At 39.4% G+C, this 18482-nt stretch overlaps 1 protein-coding gene and 1 long non-coding RNA gene across 2 annotated transcripts in view; both read left to right on the top strand.

The window, feature by feature from the left end:
* Nucleotides 1-224: 224 nt before the first annotated feature.
* mos (v-mos Moloney murine sarcoma viral oncogene homolog) lies at nucleotides 225-1705 on the top strand. The gene has a single exon (XM_043688387.1). The coding sequence runs from the start codon at nucleotides 353-355 to the stop codon at nucleotides 1346-1348; it is 996 nt and encodes a 331-aa protein (XP_043544322.1). The 5' UTR covers nucleotides 225-352; the 3' UTR covers nucleotides 1349-1705.
* Nucleotides 1706-1954: 249 nt separating this feature from the next.
* The window catches only part of LOC122549108, a 28121-nt gene continuing 11593 nt past the window's right edge, over nucleotides 1955-18482 (top strand). Inside the window, exons 1-2 of the long non-coding RNA XR_006311415.1 lie at nucleotides 1955-2100; nucleotides 12503-12600. This is a non-coding gene — a long non-coding RNA (uncharacterized LOC122549108). The remainder of the gene's footprint in view (nucleotides 2101-12502; nucleotides 12601-18482) is intronic.

Below are 18482 nucleotides of genomic sequence, written 5' to 3'. Positions count from 1 at the left end.
GCATCATAGATCACTAGTAGAAAGTCAAACAACAAAGAGAAAACGTAGATTATATACATTATCTCGTCGAGTTATTATTGGCGGAGGTGTGAGGATGTTCAACTATTCTAATTAATCAACAATTACTTAAAATAGTTGGTATTTTAAAGACTTTTATAAGCATTACATCATCACTGGTTTTATTTAAAAGTTTTGCTAATCGACCAGTAACTTGCAGCTCAGCCAATATCCTGGATGCGTTCCCCAGCGTTTAGTTGTGCTAACAATGTGCAGATGTAACCCATTGGTTCATCAATGAACGGTCATTAATAAAAGATGCTGCCTATGTGTTCGTAGTAAGGCGTAGAAAATAATGCCATCACCCATCCCAATTCCCCGGTTTTTGCCGAGGAGTTTAACACCGACCAAATCCCTGAGGCCTTGTAGTAGCCCCAACCAGTTCCAGGGCTGTCGTTTCTCTTGTGCAAAGCCATCTCGGGCGTTACAACGGCGCTCTTGGAGTACGGTAATTTGGGATGAACTGAAGTTACTAGATCTTTTGGGTTCAGGTGGTTTCGGTTGGGTTTATAAAGGAACTTATTATGGTCAAATTGTTGCAATAAAGAAAGTGAGAAAATGCGTAAAGAACAAACTGGCTGCTCGGCAGAGCTTTTGGGCAGAATTGAACGTTGCTCACCTGCTGCATGAGAACATTGTGAGGGTTGTAGCAGCTACAACGTCTGTTCCCGCAAATCCAGAGGACGAGGACAGTGTGGGCACCATCATCATGGAGTACGCAGGAGGAACAAGTCTAGATCATAGGATTTATAACTGTACGGAACCCCTGGAAATGAGGGGATGTTTAACATTTTCTCACGATATTGTCAGTGGACTGAGTTTCCTACACAGTCACCACATAGTACACTTGGATCTGAAACCAGCTAACATCTTCATTACCGAGGCGGGGCGGTGTAAAATCGGAGACTTTGGGTGTTCTCACAAATTACCGATCGGCCGTGACTTGACTCCTAATGGCCAATTGCGGCACCTTGCTGGTACCTACACTCACCGGGCACCTGAGCTTCTGAGAGGTGGTCGCGCTACTTTAAAGGCGGATATTTATTCTTTTGCGATCACTCTCTGGCAGATGCTAAGTAGAGATCAGCCCTATTCCGGCGATCGTCAGTGCGTGATGTATGCTGTAGTGGCTTATAACCGACGTCCAACTTTCTCCACAATTTTCGATGAATCCTCGTTGGGCCGCGGGATTCGATCAATCATCAGTAAATGCTGGGAATGTGAACCAAATCGTAGACCGAGTGCAGTAGAATTACTAGAAAATATTAATTGCTTAGAAGCACAGCTATAGCATTATCTTGACAAACTTGTGTACTTTAAACTTCAATATATCTTTTAATGTCGCCCCTTTAAAAAAAAGCAGCATTTTCTAAATTTTTAAAAATGCTTGTGGAAAAAAAATACTCCTGTCTTAATGCCCTATATCCTGTGCTTTGCGTTAGCCGGGTTATAACAATTGGACTGGGAAGTAAGAACTTAACAAATGTTAATATTATTTCTGTTCCATAGGTTGGTAAACAACACTTGTTAGTAAGTTATCCTTTTTTTTTGCTTTCCTTAAGATTTTCTCCGGACCAAAACCTGACTTTTTTTCCCACTTACTTGCAATGTCCTTACTAATAAAGTTTGAAGTTGTATGACAACAATATTTTTAGTATCAGTTTGTGTATGTTTGACGTTTCAAACTTGTACATTGAGTATAGCTCAGGTCTGTCTACAAATCTCACTATTGTGAAACTACTACCTGTATTGGAAGAGGTGAAATGGCAAATTGCCAATTCGTCAGGTTTCCCAGAACTCTGAAAACCTGACTGCTAAAAGGTGACGCTCATAGCTAAGTCATGCACTCCTTCAAATTCGCAATCCTGAGAATTCTGCTTTTTTTTTCTCGCTCGTTCTTTTTTTTCGCTTGCTTTGTTTCTCTGAGCAATATGCTTTCAAAATGTGATGGCACTGGACAGCGCGTGATTTGATGTTTTCTTTTCTCCTGAGGCAGCGGTCTAAACTGAAAACCTGTGGCTTAACTAATTACCAGATAGTTGGGTAAGTATAATGGTAAGTGAATTAGCATTCGAGTATCAGTACAAGTCTAGAGACATTAATTTAAAAATAATTTGTATGCTACGTTTTTTAAATGCAGAGATATTCCCTGCATGCCTATGTTTTAAAACCTATTGCGCAGAAATTGTGGAAACTCGAGGAAAATTCACAGTGGAGAACCACAATAGTGAGATCTCCAGTTTAAATTCTAATCTAAGATTTTATCTTGGAATAGCTGAGATCACTGGAGCATGGGAGATTCGGGAGATGGGGGAACACCACAAATTGAATTCAGGATAGTAGATTATCAGGTCATGATTAGAAGAGGAATTGTAACAGTTTTTTGGCAGGTATGGTAGTTGGTGTTGGTGATTGGGTATGCAATGTAATGCAGACCATTGATGTCAATGACCAAGGCATAGAGGATGTCCAAGAGTGGAAATTCCGTCATAAATGGAAAGAGATTCACCAGGTGAAAGGCCTCTCTGTTCTGGAACTACTGATTCTAATTAAATTCCAAACTTTCTGGCTTTCCACTTTACTTTTCAGTAAATCTGAGCCTGCCTCTTTTTTTGTATGAACCTGGAATTTTTACGTACAGAAAAAAAATGCCCTGGGAAAGATGGCTTGGAACCTCAAGTTATTTTCACACTCCAAGCTAAAAAATGTAAAATTGTCATTGATATTTGGAGGCTGGTCAGTTGGTTCATGTATTAGTGTTATGACCAGTAATCTGTGACTTTGTTTTGAGTAAAGTATGTACTTGAGGATCACTTAATTCTTCTGTTGTGGGTGACACCTACAAAGCTTACTATTGGATCCTATTAAATGGAAACCTATTGACACACAATGAAACCCTTTCATTAAGTTCTTTTCTAAAGAGACTTTTTCTAAAATAAATACTCTTTCAATTGAGATTCTTGTGCATTTCCAGAGCCCTACTCTCTCTCACTTTTAAAATTATAATCAGAACCATGCACAACAAAGTAACATTGCTTAAATAAGTGACAGAAATTAAGATTGAAATCATCCACTCTTGACCCAAGAGTGTCTCATCACTTAAGCTGTGGGTGACTAAAGAGATCTTGAGGATCTAGTTGGCAATGGAAATTCTACTTTAGAAATATATATTTAGAATTTTTAGAATTTGGATTTCAAAATAATGACCCATGGATGACAGTTACTTTTTAGAATTTTTATTCTAAAATCTTTGGTTATTTGGTCCTCTGGAACAGTGATTGAACCCAATTTGTGTCAGAGCAGGCAAAACCCTTCCTCTATAGAAACGATGGTGGAACTTCTAAACCAGGAGCGCTTGGTTAGGAATTTGCAAGTTATTAGCTGAAGAAACACAGCCAATTGAGACGGTGTCCTGGAGTCATCAGTGCTGAATAGAAACTGGGGAGAATCAATAAGTTAAAACTTAAGATTTGTTATAGGAAAGCAATTTTTTTCTGCTTAGATTCTCTAATGGCTAGTATTAGGAAACAGCTTTGCTGTCTAAGATCTTTAACTGGAGGTCTTCATAGGTTTATTTTTCAATTTTGTGTAGTAAGCCTTTTCATTGTTTTAATAGGTCTGTACCCTCATGTGATTGTTTAACTTAATACCAATTCAAATTCTTAAGTTGAAAGTATAAAGTTAAATTTCATTTTTAAACTGATCAAGTCAGATAATCGTAAAGTAACCAAATCAACAGCAATAGATAGGTTTTAAAAAAAAAAGTGCTAATTAAATGTTGACGTATCCCAACATGGCTGGAATAAAAAGGGAGGTTATAGCTTTACAAAGCTGAAGTGAGACACAATTGGAAATATTGCATTCAGTTTTGGACACCGTACCTTTGCTGTGATATTTGACTTGGCTGTGGTATAAAATGCTGGATTTGAAAGGCTTAAGTTAGACTGGTTCTACTATCTGCATCTTGCCCTGAATGTAGAAAATTAGTGAGTTAGAGCCATAGAGATGTACAGCATGGAAATAGACCCTTCAGTCCATCCTGTCCATGCTGACCAGATATCCCATCCCAATGTAGTCCCACCTGCCAGCACCCAGCCCATATCCCTCCAAACCCTTCCTATTCATATACCCATCCAAATGCCTCTTAAATGTTGCAATTGTACCAGCCTCCTCCACATCCTCTGGCAGCTCATTCCATACACGTACTGCCCTCTGCGTGGAAAAAAGTTACCCCTTTGGTGTCTCATGTCTTTCCCCTCTCACCCTAAACCTATGCCCTCTAGTTCTGGACTCCCTGACCCCAGGATTCTGGGTAATCCAATTTGGAGGATGGGAAACATTCCTGGCTGGAAGAGCTGCTTTCTTTTGGTACTTTAGGTGTTGGCGGTGCTTTCCTTGAATTTCAGGTGCAGCAATAACTGTTTTATATGCTGTTGCATTGTTTTTGAACTTTGGGGGAAAAAAGTCAAAACAACAGCAATTTTAAAAGGGAGAAGAGCAGACAAAGGAAGCACATGGTGAGGACAGTGCGAGAGAGAGAGAGAGAGAGAGAGAGAGAGAGAGAGAGAGAGACCGACACCTTTGTTTGAATTAGTGTATCGCTGGACGTCGGTGCATCTGGGAAAATTAACAAACCGTGAACTTCACAACTAATGGAGGAACTGTTGGGCCACGTTCACAGCACAGAATCAGATGTTATTTGTTTTAAGCCTGTCCAAGAGAGGCTGTATTAGTGTACAGTGGGTTCTTTCTTGATTGTTTTTGGAAATAAGTCTCTTGATTAAACTTAATTAATAGCTCTGGCGTATTGGTAGTGTTTGTAGAGGAATAAGACAGTGTTATTTTCTAGGTCTGTAGATTGTGAAGGAGCAAAATTGGCCTTTGCAGTGATATGTACTTGTCAGATGTGGGAGTTTAGAGAGTTTAAGGGATACTGCAGATTATATCTGCCACAAATGCTGTTGGATGCGAATCTTATCAGATTGAATGGATCGGTTGGAGAGAGAGTTAGAAGTGATGACGAATTTGCAACAGTATGTGATGGATGGCAGTTATAGGAGGGGGGTAAGTCTCCGATAGGTTAATTCCAGGAAAGGTAAGAGAGGTAGCAGCTAGAGCAGTAGTCTTTTGTGGATATACCCATTTCAAACAGATGTGCTGTTTTGGAAAACGTAGGGGGTGATAGATTCTCAGGGGAACATAGCATGAACAGCCGAGTTTCTGGTATTGAGACTGGCTCTAATGCAAAGAGGGGTACGTCAGGTTTCAAGAGATCAATTGTGTTAGGGGATTCAGTAGGCCGAGGTACAGATAGACTTTTCTGTGGCCAGCAGCGAAAAAGCAGAATGGTGTCGCTTCTCTGGCGCCAGGATCAAGGATGCCTCAGAGGGTGCAGAATGTTCTCACTGGGAAGAGGGGCCAGCAGGAGGTCATTGTCCACATTGGAACCAATGACATTGGAAGGGAAAAGGTTGAGATTCTGAAGGGAGATTAGAGAGTTAGGCAGAAATTTAAAAAGGAGATCCTCAAGGATAGTAATACCTGGATTATTCCCAATGTTATGAGCTAGTGAGGGCAGGAATAGGAGAATAGAGCAGATGAATGCATGGCTGAGGAGCTGGTGTATGGGAGAAGGATTCACATTGTTTGCATCATTGGAATCTCTTTTGGGGTAGAAGTGACCTGTACAAGAAGGATGGATTTCACCTAAATTGCAAGGGGACTAACATACTGGCAGGGAAATTTGCTAGAACTGCCAGAAGTGAGTCAAACAGTCAGGGCAGGCAGGGACAAGGTAGGAGAAATAAATTAAACTGCATTTATTTCAATGCAAGGGGCCTAACAGGGAAGGTAGATGAACTCAGGGCATGGTTGGGAACATGGGACTGGGATATCATAGTAATTGCAGAAACGTGGCTCAGGGATGGGCAGGACACTCCGCTTAATGTTCCAGGATACAAATGCTATAGGAAGGATAGAAAGGGAGGCAAGAGAGGAGGGGGAGTGGTGTTTTTGATAAGAATAGCATTACAGCTGTGCTGAGGGAGGATATTCCCAGAAATACATCCAGGGAAGTTATTTGGGTGGAACTGAGAAATAAGAAAGGGATGATCACCTTATTGGGATTATATTATAGACCCCCCAATAGTCAGAGGGAAATTGAGAAACAAACTTGTAAGGAGATCTCAGCTATCTGTAAGAATAATGGGGTAGTTGTGGTAGAGGACTTTAATTTTCCAAACATTGGCTGGGACTGCCATAGTGTTAAAGGTTCAGATGGAGAGGAATTTGTGTGTACAAGACAATTTTCTGATTCAGTATGTGGATGTATCTGAGAGAAGGTCCAAAACTTGATCTACTCTTGGGAAGTAAGGCAGGGCACGTGACTGAGGTGTCAGTGAGGGAGCACTTTGGGGCCAGCGACCATAATTCTATTTGTTTTAAGATAGTGATCGAAAAGGATAGACCAGATCTAAAAGTTGAAGTTCTAATTTGGAGAAAAGCCAATTTTGACGGTATAAGGCAAGAACTTTCGAAAGCTGATTGGAGGCAGATGTTCGCAGGTAAAGAGATGGCTGGAAAATGGGAAGCCTTCAGAAATGAGATAACAAGAATCCAGAGAAACTATATTCCTGTCAGGGTGAAAGGGAAGGCTGGTAGGTATAGAGAATGCTGGATGACTAGAGAAATGGAGGGTTTGGTTCAGAAAAAGGAGGAAGCATATGTCAGGTATAGACAGGATAGATCGAGTGAATCCTTAGAGTATAAGGAAACCAGGAATATACTTGAGGGAAATTAGGAGGGTAAAACGGGGATGTGAGATCGCTTTGACAAATAGAATTAAGGAGAATCCAAAGAGTTTTTACAAATATATTAAGGACAAAATGGTAACTAGGGAGAGAATAGGGCCCTTCAAAGATCAACAAGGTGGCCTTTGTGTGGAGCCTCAGAAAATGGGGTTGATACTAAATGAATATTTTGCATCAGTATTTACTGTGGAAAAGGATATGGAAGATATAGACTGTAGGGAAATAGATGGTGACATCTTGCAAAATGTCCATATTACAGAGGAGGAAGTGTTGGATGTCTTAACGGTTAAAGGTGGGTAAATCCCCAGGACCTGATCAGGTGTACCTGAGAACTCTGTGGGAAGCTAGAGAAGCAATTGCTGGGCCTCTTGCTGAGAGGGAATTGAGGAAATTGATTGGATTATAGAAATAAACTTTGCTCTTCTGGGGAGGTCCAAAAATCAAGCAATACCAATACCTTTTTGACCTATCAATCAGGCTAAATCTCATTGAATGCTGCCACAGATTGAAGAGGCTGAATAGACTATTTATCCTTCCTTCATGAGAAGGAACATGTCTGACTACTTGATCAGACTTGATAAGTGAGTAAATAGACATGAGAAAGTATTACTACATATTTATAGAGGAATTTGCTTAAATTTATCTTGAAAAAAACTTTCTTTTTACTTTTGAGTGAAGATGCAGGTTGAACTGCCATTAGTATGCAATTGTCATAAAATTGGTTGGAATGTGAAAGGAGTCTGAGATGTATGCTTCAACGGGATGGAGATGTGTAAATGTAGCACTTTTTTTTTCCAATTTTAAATTGTGGTGTAAAGAGTAACTGATAAGAGGTTTCCACAATCAAATTGTAGGTGTTGTACCATATTTACGTAGCAGAAACATCATGTTTTATTTCACTGTTTAGTACCTTCTTTATTGTGCTATTCCTATCAGACATTTGAGTTGAGCACTTCATCTGAATGATGGGATCATATTAATGTTTTTTTCTCCCCATTACTTTGACAAGTAATAAGTCACTTAGAATTTGGTGCAGACATGTTTAATTTTGTTAGATGCGGAGGAAATTAGCACAGTACATTTTTGTATGAATAAAGTTTTTCTTAAAACTAAGTATATGGTATTTAAAATGGAAATATGGCAGTGTTAAACAAAGTTCTCCATTTTCCTTGTGCTCTTGAGATATAAATTATATAGAAATGTTACCTCTTAATTTTAAGTGCATCAGTCATGTAAGTCAATACAGCTTGGAACCATAAGACCATAATTTCAGTGTATTTGTGCTCTATGCCCTTATTGTGCTGGTGGAGTGTGTGTATACCAACCTGGTGTTTTTATCTCTTTCATGGGCTTTGAGCATCATTGGCAAAGCCATTACCTTATTGCCCTTCTCTAATGGAACTTGAGCTGACTGGCTTACTACATCAGCTGATAGTGCCATTGAGTTAACCACAACACTAATATGGGTCTGAAGTCACGTGTAAACCACCCCAGGTAGAAATGGTGGGTTTTTTCCTAATAGCAATGGAATAATAATCTCTAAACTAAGTATTAGAGTTTGGGAGAAGATTTGTACCTCGGGTGCTCGAAGTTGTGGTTCTGTTCACTGAGCTGGGAATTTGTGTTGCAGACGTTTTGTCCCCACACAAAAGAAGTTGTATCAAGACACTGTTCGAAAGGGCCACAACACACTGCAGTACACCAGACCTGCAAAAAGAGGAAGAAGAACGCCTCTACAATGTATTCGCCAAAAACAGATACCCCTGCAATTTCATTAACAGATGCCTAAGGGAAAGACAACGGCATGAGGACATGCCACAACCCAAAGGACTCGTCACACTACCATCCATCAAAAACATTTCTGAGCTGACAGCCAGACTACTAGGACCCATAACAGCACACAAACCAACAGCCACTCTCAGACGACAACTCACCGGAATGAAGGACCTGATACCCAGCATGAGCAAAATCAATGTAGTGTACAAAATCCCATGCAAGGACTGCACAAAACACTACATAGGACAAACAGGAAGACAGCTAATGAACACCAACTAGCCACGAAATGACATGACCAGCTATCCTTTGTAGCCACACACTCAGATGACAAGCAACATGAATTCGACTGGGACAACACTATTATAGGACAAGCCAAACAGAACAGCCAGGGAATTCAGATTCATCCACAGATTCAATCAATAAGCACATCGACCTGGACCCAATATACCGGCCACTGCAGCGGACAGCTGGAACTGACAACCGGAAGCAGCAGGTACAAATCACTATAAATGCCGGAGGAAGCTTCACAGGAGACTCCCAAGCACTGAGGATGTCACCTAGACAGGGGATGAAATGTCTGCAACACAAATTCCCAGCTGGGTAAACAGAACCACAACAAGTATTAGAGATTAATCTCATGTACACAATGAGGGGCAAGATAATTAATCTTTTTTTAAAAATTGGGCTGAACTTTCCCACACTTTTGCAAAAGAGTTTCATGGAAATCATAAGAACACAGTCTACAATGGCTCTTAGCAATTCTTCCCTTGCAACCATCCTCCTCTCACATCAATCTTTTTGTGCTTCTCCTGTAATTGAACAGTGAGGGGTGAAAGTTTTAGCTACAAGTGTTCATGCTAATGGCACCATATTTAAAGCCCAAATGCACATCACTTAAAATGTTGCAAGCCATGAATTGCCCCTCATGTTGTGGTGTTCCATCATTACCATTTGAGGAAATGGCCCGAGGTGTAAAAGGATGGTGTCTGTGGAGCATGTAAGGATATTGTGAAGATATGAATTGGATGATACCTGGTAGAATCATTCTGCAATTTGCAGCTGTTGGGAATTTGCACTATCTAGTTTCTCAGGGAATAATGTGATGTGGAAATGGCCCAAGACTTGAGGGAGTTGGAGGGCTAATGAGGCAAACGCACGTGTATAAGATAGTAGTTACTCTTCAGCAAGGTTCTCCAGTTACTATTATAAAGGCTAAGGGGAAAAATTGGGAATCTTTTTTTGTCAAGTTTCCATTTTTTTTCATTCTTGACATATAGTCATAGATGTACAGTGCAGACCTTTCCATGCTGACGAGAAATCCTAAATTAATCTCTCCCCATTTGCCAGCACTTGGCCCATATCCCTCTAAACCCTTCCTATTCATATACCCATCCAGCTGCCTTTTAAATGTTGCTGTTGTCCCAGCCTCCTCCACTTGCTATAGTAGCCCATTCCATACACGCTCAATCCTCTGCATGAAAAAGTTGTCCCTTAGGTCCCTTTTAAATCTTCCCTCTCTCCCTAAACCTATGCCCTCTAGTTCTGGACTCCCCCACCCCAGGGAAAAGACCTTGTTTATTTATCCTATCTATGCCCGTCATGATTTTATAAGCCTTTTTTTTTTCCAACTTTCTTGCTGATTTCACTCCAGTGAGGGGAAAAAATCCTTTTATGTATTCAGATTATTTTGCTCTTACAAATTCAACTTATTGTCAGCTTTAGCATTTTGCAATGTTAAGCAAGATTTGCTATTGATTCTGATCTTAACCATTTTATTAAGTGAAATAAATGGTTTGTATGTAGCATCTTTTTGAAAGCAGTCTAGTGAGCTGACAATTTTTATGTTTTAAGAATTCAAATTGTTTTTACTCAATTGTAATTATGATTTAGTTTAATTAATCACAATGTTAGTTTCCTTATTAAACCTACATTGCAGTGTTACAATGTGTTGCACCTTGTGTGTATATTTACATTTAGAAACAATTCTACCGCCTATATTTTATTACAAATAATGAGTCCTATCTGACTTGAAATGTTCATTGTTTATCTTCCCACAGATGCTGCCAGACTAGTTTTTTTTATTTCCCATCTCTGCAGCTTTAGTTACATTGTTTGCAATGAGAGCAAAGAGCTATTGACAGGTTAGGTGAGCAGCAATAAGGTAGTAGATGGAGCAGAATGTGGGAAACTGACTTATTCACTTTACAAAAGCAGATTTTTCTAAATGACACAACTTGTAAATATTGATATTTACAGGGACTTGTACAAAGAACACAACTTGTATGTAAATACAACAAATAATTAAGGAAATAGCTTATTAGCTATCTATTGCAAGAAGATTGGAGTTCAAATTCTTGCTACAATTCTACTGGGCTTTGAGACCACACCTGGAAGACAGTGTCTTGCTTTGGCCTCATTAAGGAAAGGTCTACTGAAAAACCAACACTACTGGTATTGGTAGAGTGCAAAACGATAGTACCCTTCTTGAGCTGAGTGGCAGTTTTGCAGATGACCCTTTAGCAAGGCAGGGTATAAATGAAGAAATTGTCATCTATGATGGGGTTATATGGGTTTTCAATATATATTTCCACCTTTCAAAGCAATGATAGGGTTAAGTTTAATTATTTTTTTTCCTCGATGTAACACTTTGATCTTGAATTAAGCCATATTTAAATACCAATTGTACATTAATGAAAATTATATTGGTAACACAAGTTATAAGCCAATAGCAAAACTTTATAGTGAAATATTATCATTCCTGCAATGTGTGCGCATATGTAGGTCTATTGTCTATGCATTAATTCTTGATTCTATAAAAATTGAATTGAAACTTGGACAAGTAGTCAAATTTAATATTTTAAGACTCCAGGCTATTTCAGCCCTGAAAAGTAGAATGGGTCTCAAATGTTGGATTAAAGAAAATGAAGAGTTTTGGGACTGAGGGGATATGTTCCCAAATTAACAAAAAATAAATGTTGTACCTTTTTTTTACTATTTCTTAATTTGGATATATGCAATAAAAAGAATGTACTATAATCGTAATTTTAAAAATGTTGGACTATCAAAAATTACAATTTGTTAATTTCCACCTCATTCACAATCTTGAAATCTTAGGTTTTAGTTCTCTACAATTATAGGGAGCTGGATTGGAACAGGTTGCTATTTATTTTGTAATCAGTGATGATATGGTTGTAAAGAACAGTTCTGCAAGGGCCCATAGCAGGTGTTGTACTGGCTTTTTATGACTTACTCGCCAAACCCTTTCTCTTTTTTGGAGACAGCATCTTTCCCTTATTAAAGGTACACAAACACTAACTTTATAAACCATTTCATAGTTATATTTTACTGCACCCAATATCATGCGTTTATTCACATCAAGTAAAAGCACCAAAGATCTTGTTTATGGAGATCAAATTAAAATTTTCATGATTACCTTTATTTGAATTCACTTCTGTAATTTAAAGTATATTTATTTCATCTATATGCATGGAATAGTTACTTTAAATTAACAAATCCTTTTTTCATCATTTTAATGTTATTTCCACCAACTATGTAGCTTCCAATTACTAAAAGGTCTTTGATGGGCTGGAGTACCACTGGTGGTATTTTCATCGAAGCTATTCTTGACTGGAGATACAATCGCATTGGAAACACTATTTGCCTGGAGTCTTGATGTTGTCACCAGGCCTCTTTGCAGCTAAATTACCCTCTTTTATATTTTGGTGGGTTTGAAAGAGGGAAAGTTTGCAATATCTAGGCAGTGTAGGCTTGAAGCTCATTCAACTTTATACAAGAATGCATTGTTACATTCAGCACACTTCATTAGACAATTATGTTTAAGCTGACTCTTTCAATTTAAGGTTTAAAACTGTCCTGAAATGGGAGGTGTGAAGTTGTACAGAATACACCTGACTACAAGCCCAAGTGACCCATGAACATCACAAATGCAGACCAAATGGTATGTAGACTCTTCCAACATTCAGCATGATCTTGGCTGATTTTGGGTTTCAATTTATCTCCCTGATTCCCCATATTGCTTGATTTCTTCAGTGAGAAGAGAGACTTTATTTTAAAAGAATACTGGAAAATCCATCCTGGTGAAGCTGGGAGAAGCGATCCTGTCAATAACAGAAGAATCTTAAGATTTTAACCACAGGAGTATGGCAAGGGTAGCACAGTGCATAATAACCAAAACCCCATGTTGTATTTACGTTTCTGGAGGTTGCTGTATTAGTTGCCTACAAAAATGTTTAGTCTGTTGATTCTAGCTTGGTACAGCAAAATTCTTAATGGGAAATTATCTTCCATTCTTTGCATGAGCCACTGAGAATTTCCTATTTTTTTATTATCACAATCATAGAATTTACAATACAGAAGGCTGTCCAACCCATTGTCTCTGTACTGGCTCCCATAAGAATTACCTAGAGTCTCTAAGAAGATCTTAACAAATATTAATAGATTCCTGGCCTAACTGTCACAGAACTGTTATCGCACAGAAAAAGGCCATTCAGCTCATGTTTGCAACAGCTCATTAAATAAGCATCATTATCTAGTGCTAATCTCCTGCTTTCTTCCCCATTACTTTTATCCAGAATTTTCATCTGATGCCCTCTTAAATAGCTAACTTTAACCTGCCTCCACCAAATTTCTGAACAGTGCATTCCATTCCCTAACTACTAGCTCAGTGAAAAAGACTTTTCACACTTCATTTTAGCTGTTTATGGAAGTCACTTTAAACCTATGTCCTCCTCTTCTCATTTCTTATACCAGCACATCAAAAATGTCTACTTTTTAAAATTACAATGACCAAAATCTTCTATATTAAAGAACCTTCACTCACTGCTCTCTTTGGTTTCTGTGGTGTTACCTAGGTATCATGTCATCCAAATGATGACGAACCCAGCTTCATATCTGGACTGGATCCCAGCAGAATTACCCAGAGTCTCTAAGAAGATCCTAATAAATTATGCACAGGCAGCATGGTGACTCAGTGGTTAGCGCACTGTTTAATTCTAGCCTCTGGTTACAGTTTTTGTGGAGTTTGCACATTCTCCCTGTGGCTGTGGGTTTCCTGAGTGCTCCTGTTTCCTCCCATAGTCCAAAGTGTGTAGGCTAGGTGGATTGGCCATGCTAAATTGCCCATCGTGTTCAGGGATGTGTAGGTTAGGTGATAAAGCCAAGGAAAATGCAGGGTTACAGAAATAGCATAGGGAGTCAAGTGAATTGCATGCTGTTCAGAGTTGGTGTGGACTTGGTTGAATGGCTAGTTTCCATACTGTAGGGATTCTATGATTCAACCCACTCTTCACCCTGTTAATATTCAAAATAAGGCTTGAGCTCTGCTTCCAACAGCTTTGGTTGCACACTTATTGGTCTCTGAGAAGAGAATGTAGTATTTATCTCCCTCCTGTCAAGTATATCCATATCATACATGGGCAACAGGTAGAAATTTAGAAAAGGATTTGTGAAGCATTTTCTGATGCAGCAATATAAGCCCAATACAGGGAGAGATCAAACCAGCGTAGGGAAAGCCCAGCATAGAATAGTAACAAGCCCATGGCTAAAGTAGTACTGTAATTTGGAACTTTCAATTTTTTTTTTATTTATGACTTTACAGTTGTCAATATAACGTTGAACATTTTATTTCTTTTTGTACTTAAGATTTTGTACCTAGGTACCTTTTGTAGCTTAAATTTTGCTGTGAATGGTGACATTGTAAACTTTTCACTGTACTCCTGTACTTGAGAATATATGTGTGTTTCATTAACATGAATTCACTATGACATGACTAATGAACTGGGAACATTGTTTCTAAAGCACAAAACTTTTAATATGTGTGTTTGTTATAATGTGATTCCACTTTCATTAGTTTAAATGATGCTGCTATTACACTTGTTTATAACATGGGATTTCTCGAATGGAACTATTGTGTTCTGGCAGAACTGACTACTTGTGACAGTAAAACCTAATGCTAAATTCTACAGATGTGGTAAAGAACAGCTGGAAATTAAACCATTGAGTTTTATAAATCAGTACAGGTTTAGTTGGTTTATTATTTGGGAGTGGTGGGAGGAAAGCAATAACTTTTGAGATTGGTACTTGATTTAAACTGAGGTCAGCAAGCTTGGTATAATCCTTTGTGATCCCAGGATATTTTATGCACTATGTGGGAGCATGTCTGTTTATTAAAGGTTAATGGGTTGAAATGGTAATCTCATCAGGCCAGGCACCAGTGGCCATTGTTCTTGCTTACCTGATCACTTGTTTTTGTTTTTTCACATTGTAGTGTTAATATATTTGTAAATTTATAACTGCATCTTGTTTGTTCAGTTCTCTGTAAATCTTGTTACTATTTTGTGACTGTGACAGACTCCATCACCTGATCCAACTGCCAAACGGAATGATTGGCATCTATTCAGATGTGTATAAAAACTTATGTATCGTAACCTTTTGCTCTTCTCAGACAGACAGGGTGTCAATACCTTGCTGCCAGTAGGAAAACCTGCCCTTATACCAATAGGTCTTGTTTGATTTACAAGAATGTGTCTGTGTGGTCCTCTAAGAACCCAGTCGTATAATCTTTGATGTAAACTTGGTGATGAGAGTGGGATCCAATAGACTGACATTTGAGTGAACGAAGCAGATTGACGAAGTTGTAAACTACCTAAAGTGGCCACCAAGGTAGGTTTATCTTGTTAGCTCCTTTGCTGACTATTGTCTCTCGTCCCTCACTCCTGGGTGGTATAAGTGGATGGCATCCCAGGTAAATAGACACATGATTAGATTACTTGGTGTGGAAACAGGCCCTTCGGCCCAACAAGTCCACACTGACCCACCAAAGCGCAACCCACCCAAACTCATTCACCCTACATTTACCCCTTCACCTAACACTACGGGCAATTTACCTAACCATATTAGGCTCCAGGTAATTTGATGAGGTCGGTAAGGTTAATTCCCTTAAAAAAAAAAGGTATGGGATAGACTAACAGTACAAAGTGAAAAGTCACACAGCAGTAAGAACGCAGAATATAACTGAGGCAAGTGATCGTACCAAATTTTAATGCTGGCTTTCTAAGTGGGCCAAGGAAACAAAGGACAGGCTGCATCCTTTTCTGAAAGAAGCTAGTCTAGATTTGTATGTTGTTCGGAATGTATTAGTGTGGAAGGAAAAATGTGGGAAAAAGCGAGTTAAGCCAGAAGAATAGGGCATAGGAAGTAGCTACGGCTAGGAAAATGAGTTTTTGCTTGCTTCATGGAGGGATAATGCAAGTAGGTAAGGGTTAGGGATATGTCATCCAAAGGGGTTACTTAAGACATTAGATGAATTAAAAATAGATGTAAAAAGTCATGACAAACAGAAACCAGAAAAAGGAAAGTGATCAGAAACAAGGAAAACGAGCAATACAAGGCATGTATCCCCAACTACCCTCCGCCTCCGCTCCAGAGGAGGACAATATAGTTTGTACAGCGATTATGTAGGTTTGTGGGACCACCCGAATGGCGTTGCATGACTACCTGCTTGAAAGTACCCTAGGTTCTTCACTAAAGTGTATTAGCCTAAGAGCAGAGCTCATCTATTCCAGCTGTTTCAGATTCAAGTACTTGTTGGATTCCCTCCAACGTATCAAATCGAAACTGTAACTAGTCCAATATCAAATGATCAAGCTACCTCAACCACTAGCACATCCAGGGGCAGGACAGACACCTTAGTACTGAAACACTCTATAGTCCTTTTGCGAAACATACTTGCTCCCGAGCTGGAGGTACAGAAATCTGCCAATTACATAAGTGCATTTTTCCAAATTGACAGCGGTCCATATACAGACCTTGGACACCAAATTAACTAAAAGGAATTTTGGATATAATAACACATCCCCAAAAAATGCAAACAGTGTTGTAAGGATCTTTCACAGATGCAAGTTTGCACTGGGGCCATAACTAGATTGTGTTCAGTTAATGAAAGGGTTAGTTACATGAGAAGTTAAGTGGAATGCTATGAGATTTGAATGTTTATAGCTGATAGGAATGGAAATTCAGAGGATGATCAATTAGAAGCATTGAGTGAAGGGATTATGGCAGCCTGGCCATTGGCATGCAATTGGGAAAAGATTGCAGAATGTAAGCAATATCCCAATGAAGACTGGAATGATTATTCGGTCAGGTTTATTCAGACCTGTGTGCAATTGTGGCGATGACAGTTTTGACCCTGATGATTCTACTCCAATGGTTATTCACCATTTTTTTTTTTTTCAGGGTTACAGCCAGCCATAATAAGACTTCTTAGAGTCATAGAGATGTACAGCATGGAAACAGTCCCTTTGGTCCAACCTGTCCATACCGACTAGATATCCCAACCCAATCTAGTCCAAGCTACCAGCATCCGGCCCATATCCCTTCAAACCCTTCTATTCATATACCCATCCAAATGCCTCTTAAATGTTGCAATTGTAGCAGCTCCACCACTTCCTCTGGCAGCTCATTCTATACATGTACATGAAAAAGTTGTGTGAAAAGTTGCCCCTTAGGTCTCTTTTATATCTTTCCCCTCACCCTAAACCTAATCCTATCTGTTTATCCTATCCTATCCTATCCATCATAATTTTGTAAACCTCTATTAAGGTCACTCCTCAGCCTCTGTCATTCCAGGGAAAACAGCCCCAGCTTGTTCAGCCTCTCCATGTACCTCAGATCCTCCAACCCTGCCACCATCCTTGAAAGGGGTCAGAAAAGAATTAAGTTTCACAACATCTTTGATAGGAAGGAGACCAGAATTGCATGCAATATTCCAACAGTAGCCTAACCAATGTCCTGTACAGCCGCAACATGACCTATCAACTCCTGTACTCAATACTCTGACCAATAAAGGAAAGCATATCAAATGCCGCCTTCACTATCCTATCTACCTGCGACTCCACTTTCAAGGAGCTATGAACCTGTACTCCAAGGTCTCTTTGTTCAGCAACACTCCCTAGGACCTGACCATGAAGTGTATAAGTCCTGCTAAGATTTGCTTTCCCAAAATGCAGCACCTCGCATTTATCTGAATTAAACTCCATCTGCCACTTCTCAGCCCATTGGCCCATCTGGTCAAGATCCTGTTGTAATCCAAGGTAACCCTCTTCGCTGTCCACTACACCTCCAATTGTGATGTCATCTGCAAACTTACTAACTGTACCTCTTATGCTCACATCCAAATCATTTATGTAAATGACAAAAAGTAGAGGACCCAGCACCGATCCTTGTGGCACTCAACTGGTCACAGGCCTCCAGCCTGAAAAACAACCCTCCACCACCATCCACTGTCTTCTACTTTTGAGCCAGATCTGTATCCATGAGATCTAAGCTTGCTAATCAATCGACCATGGGGAACCTTGTCGAACGCCTTACTGAAGTCCATATAGATCACATCTGCTCTGCCCTCATCAATCATCTTTGTTACTACTTCAAAAAACTCAATCAAGTTTGTGTGAGATGATAAGGGAATGGATGAACCCCTCACAACTGGCAGCAACCCCCCCCACAGTTGCTTTAGGTATCTTTAAGTGCCACTGGAGAACCTTTAGTTTCAACTTGAGCTTAACAACAGTCTTAGACATTTTAGTGAGCACAGGAGCAACTATGCCAACTTTGGGTGGTATAGGACTAAGACTTTTATAGTATTTGGATGCACCGTTATTAGAAATTCTGTTTCGGTCTCTGTAACAGTGAAAGCATCAGATGAAAATGATGTTGCTATTTTGAAGCACACATTCCTGCTGTCTCCCCACGTATCATTTCATATTCTAGAAAGAGATCAATTATATAAAATTACATTGCATTGTTCCCTTTTTCACCTTTTTC

Source organism: Chiloscyllium plagiosum, chromosome 4 (assembly GCF_004010195.1).
Source record: "Chiloscyllium plagiosum isolate BGI_BamShark_2017 chromosome 4, ASM401019v2, whole genome shotgun sequence".
Taxonomy (NCBI): Eukaryota; Metazoa; Chordata; class Chondrichthyes; order Orectolobiformes; family Hemiscylliidae; genus Chiloscyllium; species Chiloscyllium plagiosum.
This window is presented reverse-complemented; position numbering and strand designations above follow the sequence as displayed.